Genomic DNA, 25,261 nt, shown 5'->3' with positions numbered 1-25,261 from the left:
TGATGCTTCTAAATATCAATCAGCAGAAGATCAATTTCATTTTCCACATTAGACTATGGTCATTCTTATTGGAAGTCTGAAGTAAAATGTCTGAAGAGGGGAGGTATGAATTTTCTTGTTACTTCTTTTCTTCTCGATATAAAACGTGAAGATTCGACTTCCTATCCAAGTAATGACATTTTCAATGTATGAGTCTCTGTACGGTTTTAATTTGTGTAATCTGTAGTACCCAGCCCTTTGAAGGGCTCTCAGATAACTACTGCAAAAGGAGTCTTCTGCAGATCAGTTTGTCAATGTCGATTTGACTGTTCTTAAGAGAGTGAGCAGCTGTCGCCTTAAGACTTCGTTGTTTCACCTTCTCACAACAAAATAGAAACTAGAATTACACACCGTAACACCACCGACCGTACTATGAATTATAGTATACAGAGAAACACCTTCGGAGAATGCCTTTTACAGGTAAGACGGTGTATATGCCTGTCCAGGGGTTGTAATTGAATCTTTCCCCAAACTTTTAATAGTAGAGAATGAAAAAGAAACAGAACGAAAAAGATGCAAATGTCACAGTGGTCCTTGCTACTCATCTCTTAATAATTTACAATACAAGTGGGGATACACGATTAGAATATGAATTAGTGAGGATAATGAATAGCGAAAGAGGTGTTGATACAGTGTATGAGGGGAAACACAGTGCACAATTCGTGATTATCCTTCGCCTGTTAATATAATCCTATTTCGACAGCGAAATGTTCGACGAACAGTACACCAGGTCTCTAACGCACAAGTTTATAATCAATGACGTAGTAATACTCGTAAGTGGGAGTTGATAAAGGTTCAATAACAATCACGAAGAGATAAATAGAGAACGCACCATTTCAGAATCCAAAAAAATACAACCGAAATGAACTTAGGTAAGCACATGAACTAGGAATCTGTTAATCAAACGTTCGAAGATTCCATAGACATTCCTGTAACTGTATTGCAAGTATATCCCTCGAAAACAGGATTAAAGATATTATAAATAAAAAAAAATGCATCGGCCGGGAATCGAACCCGGACCACCCGCGTGGCAGGCGAGTATTCTACCATTGAACCACCGATGCCATGCTTCGTAGTCGTTTATGTAGTTCTTAAATCTCATGCCCTAAAATTGGTGCGTCTGTTAAAGCATATTTATGAATACTTCGTTATGCCCCAGTACTTTCGATCACTACCCTCTCATGGTGGCTCCATCTCGTGAGCATTATTGAGTTCTCATAAGTCATCTTAGAGATTAGTGTGCAATATATATTAGGCATTTTTACACAGTATTTATCAATAGTGATTTCATTGGCTAATGAGACAGAGGTCTTAGTAGCAAGCTGACGGGAGATTTTAAAGTAGTGAACATAGTGAATCTATCACAATAAATGGGAATTAATAAAATAAAATGAAACTTTCTGTATAACGATGACTATAAGAAAAGTGCTCCTTTTTAATAAAGTCTGGTATTTAAATATGGCTTAACATACATTAAGAATATGTACTTTTTAAATTTTTGCAATCAAAATAAACTAATCAAATGATTTTTTAAATAAACAGACTGAGGTCATTTAGTTTGTCTTTGGGTGTTCTTTACCAGCAAAGCTAATATATATATAATGCTTACGAATACACCTTTCTGTCTGTTATACGAGTGTATATTATATATATATATATATATATATATATATATATATATATATATATATATATATATATATATATATATATATATATATATATATATATATATATATACAGGGTGTTCGGGATAAATTTGACATATTTATAATTAATTATATTTTTCCGTAAGTTACATGTTTTAACACACACTTCTCTTCATTTAAAAGTTTGGACCCTTCTTCATTCATATACAAGATGTCAGAAAGGATGGATAGCTGGAACCCACCTGAATCATGGAAGAGAATAACTTGTATCATGATGATTCGTGCCCGCCATCAAAATAAGGATATTACGACTGCTGCCCAATGCTCCCTGAATACAGTAAAAACAATCAGGCATGAACTAGAGACTTGCAATGGTGACTACGAGGATGTAGCAAGAAGAAAGATCCCTAGCAGACGATCTGATTGCGTTCGTACAGCAGAATTCCTCGCAAATCTGCAGGAACAGGTGTTGAAGAACCCTGGCATTGGAATTCGGGCTTTGTTCGTGGAGTTGCTAACTGTAGTCAAGCCCTGGATAACAAGGGTAGCCAATGGTAGGCCGTATGTATGGCAGCAGGATTCGGCCCCTTGCCACACCTCTGGGAAAAGTCAAAAATGGTTGTCTGAAAATTTCTACGACTTCACCAGTCCAAATGTTTGGCCTCCAAACTCCCCAGACCTTAACCCCATGGATTATTTTGTATGGGGCGCAGTTGAAAAAGACACCAATCGCACTTCCAGTAATACAAAAGCCCAGTTAATGGATAAAATTAAAACAGTTTTTGCGGCCCTTCCCAGGGAGACTGTAGCATCAGCTTGTTCGAGGTTCCGAAGCAGAATTGAAGCTGTGATCGATGCTAATGGTGGTTATTTTGAGTAAATCTTGTTGATAGTATTGTAATTAACTCTGCCTGTAATGTTTTTTTGTCAATTCATTAAATTTAATAGATAGAAAGAAGATTTTCTTTTTCCTTACGAAACTGTCAAATTTATCCCGAACACCCTGTATATATATATATATATATATATATATATATATATATATATATATATATATATATATATATATATATATATATATATATAAATGGCACAAATTTTCCTACATTTCTTCTTAGCTTTAGACAAAGAATGATAAAAGTAATCATTACTAAAAATATATGCTATATTCAATTATTCAATTCAATTTTGGCGCAAATTTGGTTCATTTTTAGATAGAATAAAATTGTAATAGTCATCTTTTTTTTTAAATAGAGCTGCCTGATGTATTTAATATTTTTAATAGCGTATATGAGTAAATTGATAATTGTAATCAATAACGACAAAGGCTCATATTAGGAATTATCTATAACTTTTAATCCTTTAATTTTGCTTTAAATGCGTTCAAATACATTCAAGTGTTATGAGAGAGAAGTATTATCAATAATTAACATAGTCAAAGTTTGTTTATTCGTAAGTACACTTGAATTAATTATCAATGACTAATGACAGCGTATGACTTTGAGATGCACAGATTTTTGTTTTCACTTTTAATATTTCATGCTGCAGAATGCCTACATCCTTTTTATTAACTATTTCCTTCGCCAGTTCTGCATCAGAAAACAACTGAATATCTCCACCCTTAAATATTTCCCTAGATTCTCCGTAGATTCAGTCCATATAGATGAAGCCCTTTGGTCGGAAAGACCTGGGTTCGATTCCATCAGTGACATTAGGAAACTTTATCTGGTATCTTTCGATTAAAAGTGAGTTAACTAGTCTCATATGGAGGTAATAGGTTTTTTCACCCGGAAACTCGAGTTTTTCGTTCCCCAGAACAGGCAAACCGATCCCGAGAACACACATGGATTATAGTCATGAATACGTTGCAGCCATATGCAGGTCCCGAGCTCGGATAAAATTGGGGGGGTTGGGGAAAACAATGGTGAACTACCCTGTAAAAACTTCGCCAGGAACACTTTGTGGGCAATACCTAAAAGTCACCTAGTCGGAAACGACTGAAAGGGAAAAACCAATAACCAACCAAATATATCCCTATATCATTGATATACAAATTAAATAGTAGCGGTCCTAGTACAGAATCCTGAGTCCCTCAACTAGTTAACATCACTCTACTCCACGATATACTACTCTTGGATGTCTGTAAGACAGCCGCCTCCTGTACATTCCACCAGCTGCATGTCTATTCCCATTTGTTCCAACTTATTGCAATAGTTTTCCCTGCAATATTCTGTCATTTGGCTTTGCAAAAATGTGACTAAACTACTAAAAGAGGATCTATCTTTTGCAAAGCCGTGCTGTCCGCCATACATATTCTGGTGCCCTCTATACAAATATAGAGGGCACTAGAATAGATTCGTATTTTTAATTTCGATGATCAAACAAATATATTTATTAAATCAGTAGCAGTATTTACTTACTGACTTAATAATAAATTAATTCAGTAATTGGAATAAATTACCGATATATGAATTACCACACTTACTGAATATATAAATAAGTTCAGTAATTGGTATTTGAGTAAAAAAAAAAATGAAAATTAATTTTGTTTATTTGTCTGGTTTATTTGAAAGCCAAAAAAAATGCTAATTTTGGATTTCTAGAAATATGCTAGCTCTTAAGTTTTGGAGGTATTCAATTAATTTGTGAATTCGTTTAAGAGATATAACCCAAAAGGAATGAGGAAGAAATCACTTTTTTTTCCTTTTAGATATTGCATGTTGTTCACAGACCAGTGCAAATCAGCAATATGTAGTTCCTAAAACTGATTCTTTGTGTCTTTAGCTACTTCGATAGTAATGTAAACAAATATAATTTAGCTATTTTGCTCAAAGTGGCAAAACATGAAACTCTTTCTTTTGAAATTTCACAAATGAACATGTAAATATAGGTCAAGACTGCTTTTCAGATTTCGCAATATCTAATATAAAATTTAATTAAAATTTAAGCTGTACTGATTTATGTTTCGTAGAATAGGGCAATAACAATGATAACTTACTCTATTTTAAATTTTTTGTTATTCCTCTACTTATATACATTCAGTCAATCTAGATGGAGATAATTTATTTCAATCTAGTTTTGTTATTCAGAAAACTATAATCCATATTCACGGTTAGGTAAAATATTCTTTAATACTGAATATTATTACACAGTAAAACCCATTTCATTCCATTTTAATCCGTCCACTTAGTAGTTTGAAATACTGTTTAAAATAGATTAAAATATGTTTTGGTATCAAATCTGGATTTAAAAATTATCCAGAAAACATTTTCAGTTGAATTTGTGAGTGACTACCATTCCTGTCGGAGCTTCCGCAGGTCAGTTAGTTTAGGAGAGCCCTTTGTTGGAAAGACTCGGTTCAAATCCCGTCTATGAGGTAAGGAAACTTTATCAGGTCTTTGCAAACAGATGGTGAATTCACCGGTCTCATATGAAGTTGGAGGATTTTCTCCCGGAAACTCGGAGTTTTTCTCCTTCAAATCCGAAAAACCCGCCTCGTGAAAACACAAATCTACAGATATATATATGAGAAGGTGATAGTTTCCCTTACCAGGTGATAGCATGTGTATTGAATTGCCAATAATTTCTATTTAGACAGAATTATTGAATTCATATAGTGCAAAAATATCTTATTAATATTTCTGTTCTTTATTAAGGTAGCAGCTCCTTTATTTTGATCACTAATTTAAACAGTATAAAAGGCATACACTTAATTCAAAAGCAATGCAAATTATATTTTAAATACAGGAAAAGTGGAAATCATGAAAACGTATGTATACAAAAGCAATCCTAGTGTTTTTAGGATGTGAAATTTATTCCTCGAGCTCTTGAAGGTTTCATGAGAACCGAGTGTTCACTTCCATTCAAACTCAGTTAATTTGATAGTCTTTGGATCGACGGCAGACGTACGTTACAATAAGCACAGCACTTTCTATAAAGTCGCAGATGGCAACCAGTGATACTCCCAACCATATTCCAATGTATCCGCCCAAATAACTGAACACTTCGACACTCTAAAAACACACCAAATATTGAAGTTAGCAAAGAAACAAAACAAAACAAAACGTTTAAAATATTGTTAAACGGATTTTAATAATATACCTTTATTGTTATTGAATGCAGTATTTTAATTATACTACAAAACATAAGAAAATTGCTATGGGGAATTATTTTTACATTAGAATCTTTTTCTGAAGTTTCTCTTTAAAACAATTTTGAAATTCAGTGAGTGATGCAAATTCAGAATTGTATCATCTTCCAGACTTTCTTTATGGAAATCTTCCGAAGTGTAGTAGTCACGAATACCTGTCAACATTTGTCTTTCCATTGGAAAGATCTAGATTCGAGTCCCACGTAAGACTTCGGCAATTATAAAAGGTGATTCACACTCCCGTGTGAAAAACCTCTTATAAGAGCTTTTATTCGAGAATGAGTTAGCCAGTTTCATGAAAAGTGAAAGGCCTGTTTCGCTTTCTCATTTATGGCAACTATTCCTATCTTGCATTTCTTTGGTTTTGAATAAGGAATGCATGCTTTATTCTTTTTTTTTTAATTTTTATTCTAAACTTCTACAGAAATAAAGGTTTCGTATTCAGATTGGTAGGAAATGTCTATATAGTGAAATAACTGAAAGGGTTATCGATTTTTATTTATGAAAATTATTATATTATAAGCATTATAACAGAATGTTTATTAGCAGCTGGATTTTCGGCTTCATATCGAGGTCATCTAGAAAAGCACTTCCCATTAACTAGTCACATGAAAGACTTTTCGTATACATTAACCATCAGCCTGCTTCTTCTAATTCTAAATTATTTACTCGAGTCATCTGAACTCCTTGTTTTCCTAACCACACTCTAATAAAAAAAATCTCACTTCCTCATCAGAGAAAATAATGAACTATTCTAATTAGATCTTCTGTTCTAATCCTATATTCTAATCATAAAATAATCGTTCGCTTAAAAGACAGATATTGTTATCTCTAGTCGTCCTCTTATTGAGAAAAAAATGTCCATTTAAAGGCTACGCTTATGCAGTTAAGCATGTTCCAATTATGGACTTATTTTTAGCACCGAGAAAGTTCTACACACTTTTCGTATGACACCACTAGAATTACGTGTTTTGAAGCTGCGCCCATTTTATATAAATAAAAATCAAATATATCTATTCGAATTTAAATCTCTCTTCTTTCTTAAACAGGATATCTCCAAATAAAATACAATGGCTTATTCGGTATAAAAGAAATCATTGTATCTGATAGAGATAAATCTACTTATTAACGTATTTCAAGAGACTATTAGTAGTAATAATAATGACCAAATTGAATTAGCTGTTAGATGAAGTAGCATCTCATATTTTGGAGATATTTTAATTCTTTTAATTAAAACAAAATTAGACTTATTTTTCCAGAAATGCTTGAATATCTTATCAAAGGATTGAGTGAAATTATGACCGAAGCAGATAAGCTTATAAGGTCAATATTATACATATTAATTGAGTGTGTGTGTTCTTCTGTCCAGCGTGCCTGTTTTATGGAATGAATATCCGAGTATGACAGATATTGAATGAGATTGAATAACCTTCTTTCAGTTGAAAAGTGTATTCGACATTCATAGTATTCTGTGCCTTTTCAAGAGACCAGAATTAGATTGCATAAATCACTCATCATTATAGAATCCACTATCATTGTTATCTCCCCCTTATTCCTCCTCTCATATAAAAATGCCGAGAATGTTAGAAACAAGATAACTAATTTTCAAATGTCTCAAGTAATAATTTTCTCTCTTGATACAGCTTCCGATGAGTGATATGTCAGAATCGCTGCAAAAAGTCCCTCTGAACATTTGAAAACGATTTGAATTTGGTGTGCATGTCAAGAAAAACTATAAATATCGGTACACCTTTACTTCAATCTCTCTTCAGAATATCGAATCGAATAACTCCTTTTCTATATCGTATTTCATACTTAATCAATCTGACGACACGTCCCAGTGTTCTCATCTACAGAAAAGAAAAAATGCGCGTAGTCTTAATCCCCTCCTGTGTTCCACAGAATCGCTATTACAACACAGTTTGTTATTTTTAATTCATGATAGCCACACTAAATTTCCGTGGCTATTGCATCCCGTCTCATAGAAGAGAATAATAAAAATCTACAACACCGTTCTGAACCTCATTAAGAAAATGAATTCAATAGACATCTCGTTGAAAAGAAATCCATCGAAGAAGATGGTGACTTGTTATACCGGATTAAATCTTCTTGTTCGTAAGTTATCTTCCTTCATGCATTTTTCTTAAAACATGTTTTAAGGCGGATTTACTGAATAGATAACCTCTCTTGCTTGGCCAAACAGGAATGTAGTTTTCTCATAGAAGAACACTAAGAGGGCATCGGATACGTAGAACTTAAAATAAAGCCATGATGCTCTGCTCATTCCTCGAATATAATTAGAAAAGATGTTTCGGGCTTTCGAAATTTAGGGATGTGATTCTGTTAAACACCTAACACCCTGTTGTTTTTCTCAATTAGTAACCCATTCAACACTAATGAGATTTGATATCCAGCTCGCTGTTTGTAATGCATGCGAACCACATCATGTGTCTTATTTTGTGTACTTAAATTTAAATAATCTGTTCCACTCTGTTTATTTTAGATTAATTAACCTATTATTCCTCCGAAGATGGCCTCGATGGTAGCTGAAAATTTTAACTCTAATATACATTTCTGAATTTTAATTCGTTTCAATGTTATTAGTATGTCATGATACGAATTAGTCTGTTATCCATAAAAACTATGTCAGCGGGAAAAAAATAAATAAATAAAGAGTTCTTACCTCAAATTTAGGCTTGTAAGAATGCATTTCTACATTTCTGTTCAAGTAAAATTTCAAATGTGAAAAGGTTTTTCTGAAAGGAAAATTCATTATAGTAATTAGGAACGCAAAATATAATAAGTAAACACTTGTTTGAGAGAAGTGCTAGCACCGAATTATTTTGAACAAGTACGAAAATTATCATAATATTTTCATAAAGTGGTGCGTTTCATAATAATTTTCATTTGTATCTAATTTTGCCACTACAAATCATTTGATAGATATGAAATTCGAAGTATCTGCTTCATTTTGAAACAAAAATTGAAATGAGTCAATTATTTTAAATTCAATATCCTAAATAAAAAATTTCATTGAATTCTCTTCAGCCAGAGAAGAATAATTACCATCATTTCGAATCTTTTGCCAATAATAGCGAAGAAAAATAGTTTTTATCAACCAGTTGTTAAACGTAGGACAAAAAATGAATGCATTCAAATAAAATTAAATCCAAGAATATGAAACGTAAGACTGAAATTGTCAAAAGTTATATCACTAATCTACAATAGTGTGGATAATTAGACGTAGATTACCACTCGTATTGATTTTTAATGGAGAAAACACACTTGTTGGTATAATAATTTCTAACTAAATATATTTACTAATAAATTACTACGCTGTTATTATTATTTTGCCTTGGTCATTAAAACATCTTCATGTGAACAAAGAAATACAACTGAGCATGTGCACGCAGCATACTTTCAAGAAACAAATAGAGTATGCAAGGCAAGATCCTATAGCTCTAACTGCACCTTCTATGGATAAAGTGATGACAACTTTCTGAAGTTCTCAAAACAATTGTCTGTGACATTTTGGTAAAATGTGGCAGCCAAATTTCTTCATATTTGGTGAAACTTTTAATGCAGCGATAGATTCTAGAAATAATCACTCCGATTTATATCTGTTCATTGGAACTGTAATTTGTATTTATGGCATGGTCTAATCCATAACGGCTATAGTGCAGGTAATGGATGTAATTTCTCCATCAGAAAGATATTGGGGGTACTTTCTGGTTGTCCAAATTACGAACGCTTTCAGGAGATTGGATGCTGTAGAGACCAAGAGGGTCTAAGTGATGGAGACGATCTTTAGCGAACATATAAACACAGCTAAGTTTATGGCCTGAAGGAAGGCTATGTGCCGTGCCTTCTTAAAAGCCTATCAGATTTTTTTCTCAGATACAACGTTGTAGTGAACGGCAATGGATTTTGGGCTGGTAGTTGAATTTGGGGAAATGGTCAGTGTGTGGTATTACTTTTGTGAGAGAGTAAAGCCTTTGGCCAAAAAGGTATCGCAGATACGAAAGATTTCTGTGTAGAGTCTAGTATGGTCCGAGTATATGGTTCTATCTCGATTAGCTAAGATCCTCTTTCTTTAAAAATAAAAAAAGCACATTGCCGGGAGGGGTAGTGATGTGACAGATGATGTATTTTCCAGTGTGAGTACATTTTCCGCAGAAGAAAAGGATATGGATTCATTGGGTGGTCGTGACCAGAATGCCAAGAAAGTTAAGACAGTTATTCTTTTCCTCTTAAATGCCTAAACAGAGATCCTACTTAACACGAGAAGGTCCGTTTGTTGTATTTTGCTCATGTAACGAAAAGCAACGACAGGTGCGAGCCTATCGTTGATTTTTCTCTAGGAAAATATCAGCTTCCAACTAACAGTGCTCTAAAATTAATAGCCTTCATATACCATATTTTAAATGATCTAAAATAAATATAATACGATTTCTTTATTATTGCAGATGTATGACACAAAGACCGGTAAAAAGTAACTGCTTTAATTCTAATTAAAATTGTAAAACACTTTACTTTTCATACTGTTAGAAATGATGGTACTTACACTGATTTCGTTTCACTATAAGAACTCTGTAATAAATAATACGAAATGTGTCATATTTAAATTACTTAAATAAATCTTGAAATTATCAAATCATTCTGAAGCTTATTATTGTTATAAATATGCAAATGTAATATGAAAAATACAAGATAAAAACTGTTAGAAATAAAATATTACCTTCACTTCTTGTATTATGAACATTTAAGTTTCATAAGATGTTGTGGAAGGAAAAAACCACAAGTATATTTGTAGTTTTTTCCCTTCCACAACATCCTATCACCTCACGTCTGAATAATCCTAAAATGTTCTAAATTGTGATGGATTTCTAAAAACACATTTTAAAGTTAACGTATTCGTAAATATTGACATTGAATACTACTTAACAACAGCAATTTTCAAAACATGAAAGTAAATAATTAAGGAGCGAAAAATAATATATAATATAAAAATGCTCGCGGAAAGTATTTTCTTGCCAGTGTATACTATCTATATATACTGTATTGGTCGACCTCCCGGTGCTCCAGTGTGTCCCTGAAATATAAAAGTACACTATTTCACTCTACACACGGAGTTATAATTATGTGGAAGGTTAATACTGCTGCTGGTGATGATGATGATTATGTTCATAGCCCTGCCATTTTTAAACTAATTGCTTTGTTCCGTTATTAGATTACATCTGATTTCAATATTTTTAAAAAATAATAATATTCTTACCTGGCCTGAAAGTTGCTGCTCATCCTTAACGGTATACGTATATTTAGTAGTTCTACAATAAACAGATAATATTTATTACTCAGAATTGCACAAAATTAAGTAGAGTAAGCGTAACTGGTATGTTATGCACGCTTAGTCCATAAGTCAAACATTAGTTTTGTGCGTATTTATAGAACTTATGAAAGGAAGAAATACTTACTCGCATTGTGGTTTGCATCTGTCTGAACAAGCTGTCCAATGCTTCGGCGTGGGATAGCAATTAGAAATATCTGCAATGGAAGTAAGAAAAACAGAATGCCGAAAATTGAAAGTAATTTTTAAAACAAAATGAAGATCCGGTGATGTCATACTGGTATTGTACTATTTAAGTGGTAAGTTAACATATCTATAGAACGTGCACTTTTGTTTTACCTTCAGGACATCGACTATTGGTATACGGGTGGAGAAATGGAGATGAAACGCATTTATGTTCGCAAGTAGCCACAACCATATCCGCCACACAGGTCTTCAAACATTCCTGAAAAAAACATGTCAAACAAAATTTAAGAGAACTTAAAATTATTTTTAATATTATCAAAAAGGTTTCTTTCTATTAGAAATGTAAATACAAACTTACATTTATGCACATTAGTGTATCGCGTTTTATGTTCTTAGATGACGCATTTTTATGAGATTTTCATAATTTTGTTTTTTCATAATAATGAAAATCGGTTTTAAATGACAAGAACAAAGGGATAAGAACATTCAATTTCCAGCTTTAGCTACGAATTTTTAGTAGAAAGAAGAGCCAGAGATTCTTTGAGGAATAAGAACCTTGATAAGTGCTTTATCTTGCTTGGTTATGATGAAATTACAGCAAAGACAACAAGGGCCATAAGCCAGTACATTATGCCTTTAATTACATGCTCTCTCTCTCTCTCTCTCTCTCTCTCTCTCTCTCTCTCTCTCTCTCTCTCTCTCTCTCTCTCTCTCTCTCTCTCTCTCAGCTGCCTTTTTCCCAAGATTAAAACAACGAGATTTTGTTGTTGTGTTTTTCCCAAGAATAATTTCAATATCTCTCCCTTACCTGTGATAATACTCAAATCTGGCAAGTCTAATAATAGTTTTATTTTATTTTTCGCTAATTTCGACAATTCCTAATTCCTGTCCAGAAAAAACAAGATCACGTCAATTGCTTTCTACAGTAGTGGGTGTCCTTTTGAAATCCAAACTCATTCTCCAAACCTCTCCCTCTACCAAGCTATTCATGAAACATCACCAAAATTTTCCTCCTCCGTAATTATTTGTTCCCACATAGCACCGATATGTTATTGTTTTGCAACCGCTCGTGAGCAGATTGCAAAATTAAATCCTATCACGACTCTTTTTCTTTCCCCCACAAAGGAAGTTCGCGCTTTTGCACTCCCTTCACAAAAATTTATATATTCAGCCGACCTTCACTTGTTACCTGTTCATGAGCCATAGCTGAACATGTTTTCTAAATGTGGATGAGGGGATGTTCCTGATTTTGTTTTCTTTTATTTATTAATATGCACTCCTGTGTGTAGCACAATAGTGTGCTGAAAAAAGCAGAATTTTGTTGCAAGAAAAAAAAAAACAATTACCTGCTAAGAGAACACTGGAACTGTCTGAAAAATAGAATTACACATGTTCTCCTACTCCGTGAGTAGAATAGAACGATCTGTCATATTGCATGCTACAACGCTACGTTGGCACTAAAATATCGTTTATTTCGTCATATCTAAAATTAAGAGCAAGCTAAACAGTACTCATTATTGGGGAAAAAATCAAATGGTTTATGATTACAATTCATTCTAAGATTATGATAATCAACCCCGGCTACCCAAATATATTAATCTGAAAACTTCAAAATTACCTCAAATGTTAATGGTCCGGAACCTGCTGTTTTTCTCTGGGCGATGTAATCTGTGCAGTTCGTTTCGTAAGGGGATGGAAGCAATCGTTCCTTGATCTACAAAGGAAGCGAGGAATTGCTGATGAAAAAGACCAATTTTAAAAGCAAACACTGACTATTTTAGAGCATGTATTAAGTCACTTACCGCTTGTATTATGAAAGAATAGTGTTTTCCAGGATAAATTACATGCCCGTGAGTGAAGGGTTCTGGATGGGAGAACTGTGAATGAATATCAATAGCAATGGCAACATCCATATCGTGGTGGAAATATTCATGTTCGAGATACTCGACACCAAACGTCAGAAAAAATTCAGTTACTAGAATTTTAAGACCGAAAAAACAATAAAAACAATGATCCAGTTACATTATTATTATTATTATTATTATTATTATTATTATTATTATTATTATTATTATTATTATATAAAGTCATCAATAACTAAACTAACTAGTTAAACCATGTATAACTGAACTATATACAAAGTATATTGAACTAACCTAACAGAAGCATCGATGATATAAGCAAAAACTTTACCATCATCCCCCAAAACAGGCAAATTGGCAAGAAAAGCACACTGAAATATCAGAGCTAATACTGACCTGGTGGATTTAGTTGCTGCTGTCGTAATTTCGAACAACACCAGAAGCTTAATCAAAACTTTTTATTCAAGTGCAGCCATTATGAAATTTGAAAATAACGTGACATAAAAAGTATCCTCATAAAAAAACATTTTCTAATCTCATGATGAACCTGCGAAATTATCCTGAATCATAGTTTTAAGTTAATCTTCTATTAATTTCTCTGATTAAATCGAAATATTCAAAGCATAGGTAAGAAATTAAAAATTGCATAGTAAGAAACACACCTTCAGGCATTATTAAAAATTAAGAACTATGCAATACTTGAGTTCTTCATTTGAATGTATGAATGCTTGTAAAAAAATTAGCAATTCAATGTTTATCAGCTGGTGTGTCTGTGTAACTTCGGTGATGCAAGTGGCAGAGGAAAAGTCTTTATAGATTCTATTCTAGTCACTCACGGCAGCTGGTTCTCGCGTTGGCTGATCTTTGGCTCTGGGAACTGTTTTCCCCACCTCCCTATTACAACTTCGGTTAGGAACTTCCAAACTGGTGGCAGTAATATGCAAGCATTCTCATCAACCGTTTAGTCAGCAAATCATCCATAGAGGTAAACTAAACGGCTGTGAGACTGCTGCATATAAAACTACTCAATGATCACAAAGGGTCGGCTACCTACTGATTTTGAGAAAAAAAACCTGAAAGATTGCCGCTTGAACACTAAAATGTATTAGTGAAGTATTTTTATTATTATTATTATTATTATTATTATTATTATTATTATTATTCATCCCATCCATTCGAGAAGTACACACACACACACACACACACATGCATGCAGGCATACGGTTTCATGCTTAATTATATATTATGATACCTACTTATGATTCATCATGGATTATAATTATTTAAAACTTGGATCCATAATGAATCGTAAAAATTCAAAGATATGATTCATAGTAATAAATAGTACTTCATACCTATCGTATATTCATGATGATTCATAGGCAGCTAGTAAGCGGAGGTTTCCGGGTATCTAAAAAGTAAATTAAAAAATAAAAAAATCTTATCTCACACATGGCACTAACGTACTACAAGTTTTCTCCTACGCGTGTGCGCACTTCTGTCGAATTAGTTGCGTTTTCATAAGTTATCCTTAACTAAATTTAACACCAACTTTCCGAATGCCAGTTGAAACCCGACTAGTACAGACTGGCATCAGTGCTGTCATATTAAGATCTCATAAAGAGGAAGAATGACTTTCGTATCCTTGTAAGTTAATGCTCTCTTCAAAGTTACAACTATTCCCTATGATAGCTTCATCACCTTAGCAGTATAGTCCCTCAACATCCGGTCATCTATCATTATCATATTCCTTTCATATGCATGTCAACATTGACCAATAAGCATCCCCAGTTATGCAAATCAAATTCAGAAAAACAAAAAGGAAGAAACTCAGTTATGTTGCTTGGGGTTGAATTGAGGGAATAAGACTCAGATGATTAATACGCAACTGTTAAGTGCGGGTCAAAACAAGTCTCTGTGCTCCAGGTGCTCACATCGTCACATATATGAGCAAGTACCCAATAAAGCCAGCTTTGTTACTTCATAGTTGAAAAATTAATGCATTTCATCCATTTAGGCCATGCGCTCTTGAGATATCTTGAAGTGCGGTTTCACAAACATTTTAATATCATATTCAAATTAGTGTTAAACATATTCCAGTCTTTATTATTCGATAATTATTTTCACTCCGCGAATTTCTTATTCTTTTGACTATTCTATTATCAGTAGAAAAGAAAAGCTATCTCTAACCTTCGCTAAACAAAACATGTGAATCAAAGAATGTTATTAGGTTTTATAACTAATTTAGCATTTGTGCCCGCATACCACCCGATCTCTCTACCTGATTTGTTTCTGTATAATAATAGACTATAAAGATCTATCTGAACTGGGAATTCAACCGCGAATACTGATTTAAAAACAGGGTCAAGTTTCCGCCTGTTCTTAAGTTGTTTTACTCTTCAAAACTTATCACGGAAAATTATACTTTTATCTAAATGTAAGTGAAGAATGTGCTAATCAGGGATTCCAAAAGGAAAGCAGCATTTTCTTAGGAAAAAAACAAACAAACATATTCTCAGGGCTGGAAAAAAAACAGTATTTTCTCAGGGAAAAAAAAAATTATTCTCAGGGAATTTTAACCGCAGAAAATTGTGTTATCTGCTGAACATCTAAAATGATATATTTTTTTTTATTTTACTAAACTAGACAAAGATGATGTGTTAACTAATAACTAAATGAATTGTACATCTCTTTAATATAAAAGCGGTAGAAGTGAAATATTCACAAAATTTTGTGAAATATTTTGTGGCTGATAATCAAGATGTGAATTATATGCTGGACCTCGATTACTCAGAAGAATGCTTTATGAGAAACAAAATGTGCATTGAGGAAATAATATCTCAGATAGCGAAGGTTTTAAAGCCTTGAAACTGAACCTGTGTACTTACTGTTCTTCGAAATACGAACTGCGTTAAGATTTTTTTAAAATGTTGTTGATATTCTATTAATAAAAATTTTGTAATTACAAATAATAATTTTATACTTATTAAATAAATTCATTTCAGGTTTTTCATTCTTATTTTTACCTTCTGTGGGCTTGATAGTGATCGTTTCTTCAACATTAGTGTGTAGTTGGGAAAATAAGGTGCCACATTTTCTGAGTCCGTGATCAAGAGCTGATACTATATTTTCCTTGAAACGTTTGCTGGAATATAAATAATAATAACTAATGTTCTGGGAATATGATAGAAACAACTAAATAAAACAATATTTTTTAAATCTTTTATATAAGTGTGGTATTTAATGCCATCATTAGAAAGTGTAGTGAGTACCGTTTCCTGTTGTGTACATCTTCTCTATTACTCTTAACAGAGATGTACACAAGATTTTCAGTCAATATTTGTATCATCAAGCACTTGTAGAAATATTCCAGACACATTTTATATGGTAGTTTATAATAAAGAATAAGCAAAATGTTACTGAATTTGTTGGAAATGTTACTTTGTGATGCAACTTGGGAATCACAGTTCACACGGTGTATATTAAGTGATTCTGATGAGAGATTTAGTACATACCGAAGAATTCTATAGTAATCTTGAGATCTTGACTCAAAGCCCAAGAACCTTCTAATTTCAGAGCTTCATTTTCTTAGTAACAAAATGGTGAAAATGAATTTCTGGTTCTGTATAAACATTTGTGTTTATATAACGATTCTGTGAAAAAAGAATCGTTAAAAAAAGAAGAAATTATATAGTTAATGAATTCATTTTAAGAATATTATATAAAGCAATGCTGCTAATTGTTTTAAGTGATTGAACCGATTATAAATGATAAACCCATTCCAAATTAGTACAGTGGATGAGATAAAGTTAGCTAAGTCAGAAACTTTGTTATTGAAATCAGATAAGGAGTTTCAGATGGTCACTGTAAGCCCTCAAGAAGAAAAAAAAGCTCTTTCTCTCTCTCTCTCTCTCTCTCTCTCTCTCTATATATATATATATATATATATATATATATATTACTGAACAGATTTGGAACACATACTTGACGTATGGAAGGAATACAAACAGTAATGAATACTTATAGGTGAATTACACTCAAGAAAGGAAATCTGTAGTACTTGCTTAAAGAAATTAAGCAGGACAGAGGTCTCACTGGATGATATACAATTCACCTCCACCACCTACGGTCATTCTGAAACATTCTTGCGTGCAGGATTTGAATCCACTACAACTGACTTGCGAGTGGAAACGGCTAGCCATTCCGACCACTAAATTGATAAATTAAAAATATACATTTATATGATAAAAATCACAATTACCATTTACAGAATATTTTTTTTCTTGGACTGTGTGACACATGGCGACTCATTTGCTGAATGGAAAGCGTTTCTGTTCTCCTACCAATAGGTCGTGGATTCAGAACTTACTGCGGGAATAGATATTTGTGAACAATCTTAGAGTTAAATGGATTTCATCCGAATGTGTGACACCACAATCCTACTTATTTGAAGCCTTGAGTGGCTAGAGAAAAAGTTCTATGTTTGATCTCCAGGCAAGGTTTCCGACGTACCTAATTGTGCAGCTATCATAGTACTAATGCAGAACATGATCTAGGCTTTCATTATTCCCTGTGTAGAATATTTATATCCTATTTTATATATCTTGTCTCTATTTCAAAACTTTTTGTACTTACTTGCAGTATTCGAACTTCTTATAAAGAGTCCAGCAACCTGTAATTGTATCGTTAATTGCATGTCCAAACTCTTCTGCCTCTTCATAGCTCGCATATGCAGTCATTCTCCACGGAATCTAAGATAAAAACAAAAAGATTAGTTTTCTGGTAACATTTTTCGTTGCATTATTAACATTTTGCAATTGCGAATTAGTTCGTATTATAAGAATTAAATTCAGCATTAACCATAAAAAACTACGAGAGATCATGGTATTTGTTTGATTTCCCAAAAGCAATTATTTTAATCCAAATTTCGCACCATGTGTTTCAAAATCCAGCTCCCTCAAAGATAATTTTCTGGATCATGGTTTCCCAAAGTACTTCCTATCACCAAAAAAAACTAAATAGATGAATTGGTAAGAAGATTTCAGATTAAAGGTTTCTTTAAATGAACGTTTCTGAAATTGTTAGAAAAATTTTTAAAAAATGTTAAAATTAAAACAAAAGATAAGTAAATATTTCTGAATATCTTATGAATTTGTACAATGCAGCTAAGGCCATAAAGGAATATTTGGAACCTCCGTAGCTCAGTCAGTATAGATGAGTCCTTTGGTCACAAATACCTGAGTTTGATTCCAGTCTATGACTTGAGGAACCTTCATCTGGTCTCTTTCCCCTAAAGGTGAGTTATCTTGTCTCGTACAGAGGTGAAGAATTTTTTTCTCCGGGGAAATCGTGTTTTTCATCCCTCAAAACAGACACACAGATCTACAGAGATTGAGCACTTCGGAGAATGATGGTAGACTGCACTGGCAGTCTGGACCTGGGTAGGAAGCAATAACTTCTGACAATACTTCATCTGGAATCCAAAATGTCAATTCTGGTATCCTGGAGTCTCTCATGCGCTAACTAAAAAGTGTGTATAATATATATACAGGGTGTTCGGGATAAATTTGACATATTTATAATTAATTATATTTTTCCGTAAGTTACATGTATTAACACACACTTCTCTTCATTTAAAAGTTTGGACCCTTCTTCATTCATATACAAGATGTCAGAAAGGATGGATAGCTGGAACCCACCTGAATCATGGAAGAGAATAACTTGTATCATGATGATTCGTGCCCGCCATCAAAATAAGGATATTACGACTGCTGCCCAATGCTCCCTGAATACAGTAAAAACAATCAGGCATGAACTAGAGACTTGCAATGGTGACTACGAGGATGTAGCAAGAAGAAAGATCCCTAGCAGACGATCTGATTGCGTTCGTACAGCAGAATTCCTCGCAAATCTGCAGGAACAGGTGTTGAAGAACCCTGGCATTGGAATTCGGGCTTTGTTCGTGGAGTTGCTAACTGTAGTCAAGCCCTGGATAACAAGGGTAGCCAATGGTAGGCCGTATGTATGGCAGCAGGATTCGGCCCCTTGCCACACCTCTGGGAAAAGTCAAAAATGGTTGTCTGAAAATTTCTACGACTTCACCAGTCCAAATGTTTGGCCTCCAAACTCCCCAGACCTTAACCCCATGGATTATTTTGTATGGGGCGCAGTTGAAAAAGACACCAATCGCACTTCCAGTAATACAAAAGCCCAGTTAATGGATAAAATTAAAACAGTTTTTGCGGCCCTTCCCAGGGAGACTGTAGCATCAGCTTGTTCGAGGTTCCGAAGCAGAATTGAAGCTGTGATCGATGCTAATGGTGGTTATTTTGAGTAAATCTTGTTGATAGTATTGTAATTAACTCTGCCTGTAATGTTTTTTGTCAATTCATTAAATTTAATAGATACAAAGAAGATTTTCTTTTTCCTTACGAAACTGTCAAATTTATCCCGAACACCCTGTATATATATATATATATATATATATATATATATATATATATATATATATATATATATATATATATATATATATATATATATATATATATATATATAATTAATTTTTTAACTTGAGGATACTGCATATTAGGGTTACCAAGTAATTTTATAACCTTTGTTACTTAACTCCTAAACCCAAGTATGTAAACAATCAAGTTTGCGCCTTAAAAATAGTTCAAGTCTAAAGATGATACAACACCAGGGCAACTCATTGTAAAGGTGGGTAAAGCTCTGATCACTATTCTTAGTATTTTCACTATTTTTAGCACATCTCACTAAAAGATGTATACTGCAATACATTATGGGTGGGGTCACTACCCAGACTGGTTTCAACCTTTTTTGAGGTCTTCTCAGTGAGTAGCTAGACCCTAAATACCAATAAATACCCTAAACCTTGGTATTTAGGGTCTAGCTACTCATTGAGGAGACCATCTTTAGACTTGAACTATGTTTCAGGCGAAACTTAATTGTTTGCATACTTGGGATTAGGAGTTAAATAACCAAGCTTATAAAATTACTTGGCAACCCTAATATACATGTATATACATATATATATATATATATATATATGTATATATATATATATATATATATATATATATATATATATATATATATATATATATATATATATATATATATATATATATATGTTAAAAATACCAAGCAATTTTAAACCTGGTTTTACTCCATTTCCCAAGTAAGCAAACAGACAAACAAGTTAAGTTTGCGCCTGCAAGTGATGCAAGTTTAGCTGATCCTACAGGTAGTGCAAGACCAAGGCAACATATATATATATCTCCTGGTCCTGGAGGAGATGTGTGATGCTTTGTATTAAAGGCAAGGGGCCACTACCCAAACTGATTTCGACCTTTATTGAGGTCTCATCAGTGGGAGCAAGGCTAGAAATACCAAGATTTTAGTAATACAGAGTTTATAGACTTGCAGGTGCAAACTTGACTTCTATGTCTGTTTGCTTACTTGGGAAATGGAGTAAATCCAGGTTTAAAATAGCTTGGTATCTTTAACATTTATTATACCCAAGGTAAAATACTTTCCATTTATATATCTCCTCCTAAGATTTTTATTTAATAAGGTTAAAACACCTTAGGGTAACTTGTTCTGGTAAAATACTTATAAGCTCTGTATTACTAAAATCTTGGTATTTCTAGCCTGGCTCCCACTGATGAGACCTCAAAGCATCATACATCTCCTCCAGGAGATGTGCTTTGCATTAAGTATAAATATTAAAAATAGTGATCAGAGCTTATTCTACTTTTACCATGAATTGCCTTGATCTTGTACTAGGTGCAGGATCAGCTAGACTTGCAACACTTGCAGGCGCAAACTTGACTTCTTTGTCTGTTTGCTTTGGTATCTTTAACATATATATATATATATGAGAAAGTATTTTACTTTTGTTATAATAACTGTTAAAGATACCAAGCTATTTTAAACATGGTTTTACTCCATTTCCCAAGTAAGCTACAGACAAACAAGTCAAGTTTGCCCTGCGCGTATTGGAAGTCTAGCTGACCCTCAAAGTAGTGCAAGTCAAGGCAACTCATGGTAAAAATAGAATAAGCTCTGATCACTATTCTTAATATTTACCCTTAATGCACAGCCCATCTCCTTGAGGAGATGTGTGATGCTGTGTGTTAAAGGCAAGGGGCTACTACCCAGACCGGTTTCGACCTTTATTGAGGTCTCATTACAATCAGTTGCCTTGACTTGCACTACTTTCAGGGTTAGCTAGACTTCCAATACGTGCAGGCGCAAACTTTGCTTGTTTGTCTGTTTGCTTACTTGGGAAATGGAGTAAAACTAGATTTAAAATAGCTTGGTATCTTTAACATGTATCCCCCATATATATATATATATATATATATATTAGGATAACCAAGGAATTTTATAAACTTGGTTATTTTAACTGCTAATCCCAAGTATGCAAACAATTAAGTTTGCAAAGTTTGCACCTGAAACAAATTTCAAGTCTAAAGATGGTACAACACCAGGGCAACCCATTGTAAAGGTGGGTAATTTTATTATATATATATATATATATATATATATATTATATATATTTATGGAGGATGTGTTAACTAGTTGTAATTAAAGAGTTTCCAGGACGTTCTTGTAACTATGTAGCCTGTGCCCCCTCTTTGTTAAAATACAATCGTATTTTAACAAAGAGGGGGCACAGAATACTTTATTGTTAAAAAATCGTTTAATGGTTGACAAGTACAGAAGACTGTTCACAAATCTTAGGTAATAAAATAAAAATATCATTTTTATCTAAATAATTTAATTATCTGTAAACTGAAGAACTCACTATCAACTGGTCCTTTTCATGATCGAAATTCGTACAGATGTGGGGATGAGATTCACAATAATGTTCTAAGTTGTAAACTGTGCTACATTTATCTGGAACTTGTTGGCAAAGAAGATTTCGTTGTATTCTGGGACAGAAGTATATAAACATTCATTTTTAATTTTTAACAATTGAAATATAATCTAAATAACTACTTATTCTAACTACGATATGCGTAATTTAATACCTTTTTATTTATCCACGTTTTGTAATACAGGCTAACCTGTATAAGGAAGCAGAACCATCCTTTATATGAAAACTCTACGTAAAAAGAAATCACAAAAATGCATGCAGAACTTATCAAGTTCGATTTGTAAATTTCAAAAAGAGTTTTTTTGAGACTTAATGAAAAAAGTTGGAAAAAGTTGAAAAAGGGCGATATGAATACAAAAATCGGATAAGTAAGGGAGGAAGATATTGTTGGGCTATATGGATTGGGAGTAAGAAATTAAAGAGATGTGTTGTTGGATTTCTGTAGAAAACATGATTTAGCAATTATGAACACTTGGTTTAAGAAACAGCCAAGAAGATTGTATACATGGAAAACCCCAGGGAAGGATATGAATAGTAGAAGAAATCAGATAGATTATGTTTTGATAAACAAAAGATAGAGAAACATTATAAAAGATGTGACAATATATCCAGGAACAGACTGTGATACAGATCATATATTGTTTTCAACTAAGATAAGGATTAATCTAAAAAAGGTAACTGCAGGGAAACGGAACAAATCATGGAACATGGAGCGGCTGAAGATACCAAGTACGGCGAATGAATTCGCAAAGAAAGTAGAAGAAGAAATGAATGAGAGAAATATACAAGAAAGTAATGATGTAAGTCAAAAATGGAAGATTCTGAAGGAAAGCATAATTATTGCTACAGAATTACATTTAGCCAAAACAGAAGAAGAAAGAGAGAAAAGAAAGAAGCCGTGGATGACGGACAATATTTTGAGGAAAATATCACAATGAAGAAAGTCAGTTAACAATAAAACAGCGGAGAGACAAAAAGCAGTATAAAGACTTGAGTAGGGAGATACAAAGAGAGATAAGAAGGAAAAAGGAAGAGTGGTTAGATGAAATAAGTTAACATACAAGTTAGATACAACAGTAAAGGCAGAAAGAAAGGACATAAAAGGTGTTTATAAAAACATTAATATGATGACAGGAAGGAGAGAGATGCAAGGGACTGGAGCAGTCAAGAATGAAAGAGGTGGGATTCTGATAGAAAAAGAGAAGATATTACAGAGATGGGAAGAATATGTAAGTAAACTTTATGAAGACAAAGGAAGAGGAGAAAATCAAATGAAAGATCATAGTGGGCAGAGGCTGTACATCATGAGGGAGGAATTGAATCTAGCAATTCAAAAGATAAAAGAAGGAAAATTCCCTGGAATACATGGTATACAGATAGAACTTATAAGGAATATAGGAGAAAAAGGTATGGTAGTGTTATGGCAAATTATTAACGGAATTTATGAGGGACAAGAATTACCAGAGGAGTTTAGAAGATCAATTTTATCCCCATTCCAAAAAAGACAGGAGTTTTAGACTGTAACAATTTTAGAACGATAAGTCTTATAACTCACACAGCAAAAATTTTGGCACAAATAATTTTAGAGAGAATTAAGAATAAAATAGAAAAAGAAATGAATGAGGAACAGTTTGGATTCCGAACCAACAAAGGAGCTAGAGTGGCTATGGAACTTGTCTAAACATTATTGGGGAGAAAACACTAAACCATGGTAGAAAGTTGTTTTGGGGATTTCTAGATTTTGAAAAGGCATTTGATACAGTGAAACATAAAAAGATTTTTGACATTCTAGAAAATATTAATATTGACTCTTATGACTTGGAAATTTTAAAGAGCGTCTGTATGTGTAAATAGAGAGGGAAACAGGAGAATTTCCGTTGGAGAGAGGAGTTAGACACGGTTGCAACTTTTCACCATTATTGTTTAACCTTTATAGTGAACAGATGGAGATGCTTAGAGAGGCACTCGAAGATGTAGAAGAAGGAATAAAAATAAATGGAAGAATCATTAATAACTTAAAATATGCAGATGATGTAGTGGTGATGGCAGAAGTAAAAATGGATTACAACAAATTGTTCAAAGAATTGAGCTCTTGTAAAGAGTAGTACGGACTAAGGATTAACACAAATAAGACCAAAATAATGATAATGGGCAGAAAAATAGGAGATACTGTAAAGATGTGGAGGAAAGATTTTAGAAGAAGTGGAAAGATTTCAATATTTAGGTAGCTGGATCTCAGAGAAAGGAACTTTAAAGTTGGACATTAGAAACAGAATAAGCAAAGCTAAATCGACATTTATGGAATTTTAATAAACAATAATATTAAAATAGGTGTTAGAATTGCAATAGTTAAAGCAACAGTTTGGAGTATTGCAAGTTATGGAAATGAGTCTTGGACACTCAGAAAGAGAGATATGGAAAGAATTATTGCATTGGAAATGTGGTGTTATAGAAAGATGGAAAATATTAGCTATACAGAGATAATATCAAATCAAAACGTTTTAAGAAGAGTTGGGATTTAAAGAACACTGCTAAAGAATATTATGCAAAGAAAGACCAGATTTGTAGGACGTGTTCTGAGAGGTTCTTCGGGACACCTGACAAGAACTATATTACAAGGGAAAGTTGAGGGGAAGAGAAGACCTGGAAGACCAACTAGAGAGTGGTTCAATGACATCGTGGAATGGACTGGTTTAAGAATGACGGAGGCGACAGACAGAGAGAAATGGAGAAGAGCTGCTCATCTGCTGCAACCCTCTTGCTAGAGGATGCCGCCGGACGACGACGAATGAAAAAGTTATCGCTAATTCTTAATAATATTTTTAGTAATTACGTGCGTAAAATGAAAGTGGCTCAATGGGTTAGCTATCCAAAAATATATTTAAATTTATCTCTATTTTAATAACGATATCCGAAATCATGTCCTTAACGTAGTTCAATGGCTCATGTTTCCTTCTCATGGCAAGAGAACTATGTTTCATTTAATTTCTGTTAAATTTTGTCACCATCTGTTGCTCTACTATAAATATATAATACAACTTTTGACAGGAAGGTATTTGGTCTATAAACAACTATCCTAATAATATATTTCTGGATTTATTAAGTAGGCGCTACGTGGATGGG

At 33.3% G+C, this 25,261-nt stretch overlaps 1 protein-coding gene and 1 non-coding gene across 2 annotated transcripts in view; both read right to left on the bottom strand.

Annotated features, from left to right (window-relative positions):
- Nucleotides 1–1,032: 1,032 nt before the first annotated feature.
- Nucleotides 1,033–1,103, bottom strand: TRNAG-GCC (transfer RNA glycine (anticodon GCC)). Its single transcript has one exon. It is a non-coding gene; the product is annotated as a tRNA-Gly (tRNA).
- A 4,435-nt stretch (nt 1,104–5,538) lies between these two features.
- LOC150097421 (bile acid-sensitive ion channel-like) overlaps nt 5,539–25,261 on the bottom strand; it is a 37,345-nt gene continuing 17,622 nt past the window's right edge. The window contains exons 3-13 of the mRNA XM_090407563.1: nt 22,067–22,193; nt 17,869–17,984; nt 16,260–16,378; nt 13,174–13,346; nt 12,990–13,085; nt 11,525–11,630; nt 11,313–11,382; nt 11,114–11,165; nt 10,403–10,428; nt 8,522–8,594; nt 5,539–5,701 (exon numbers count right to left, since the gene is read on the bottom strand). Coding sequence (XP_090263689.1) covers nt 5,558–5,701; nt 8,522–8,594; nt 10,403–10,428; nt 11,114–11,165; nt 11,313–11,382; nt 11,525–11,630; nt 12,990–13,085; nt 13,174–13,346; nt 16,260–16,378; nt 17,869–17,984; nt 22,067–22,193 — 1,102 coding nt within the window. The 3' untranslated portion in view covers nt 5,539–5,557. The remainder of the gene's footprint in view (nt 5,702–8,521; nt 8,595–10,402; nt 10,429–11,113; nt 11,166–11,312; nt 11,383–11,524; nt 11,631–12,989; nt 13,086–13,173; nt 13,347–16,259; nt 16,379–17,868; nt 17,985–22,066; nt 22,194–25,261) is intronic.

This window comes from Typopeltis vanoorti, chromosome 17, assembly GCF_054136105.1.
Source record: "Typopeltis vanoorti isolate ZY-2024b chromosome 17, IOZ_Tvanoo_1.0, whole genome shotgun sequence".
Classification (NCBI taxonomy): domain Eukaryota; kingdom Metazoa; phylum Arthropoda; class Arachnida; order Uropygi; family Thelyphonidae; genus Typopeltis; species Typopeltis vanoorti.
The sequence above is the reverse complement of the archived record's forward strand: the minus strand, read 5'-3'. Positions and strand labels throughout refer to the sequence as shown.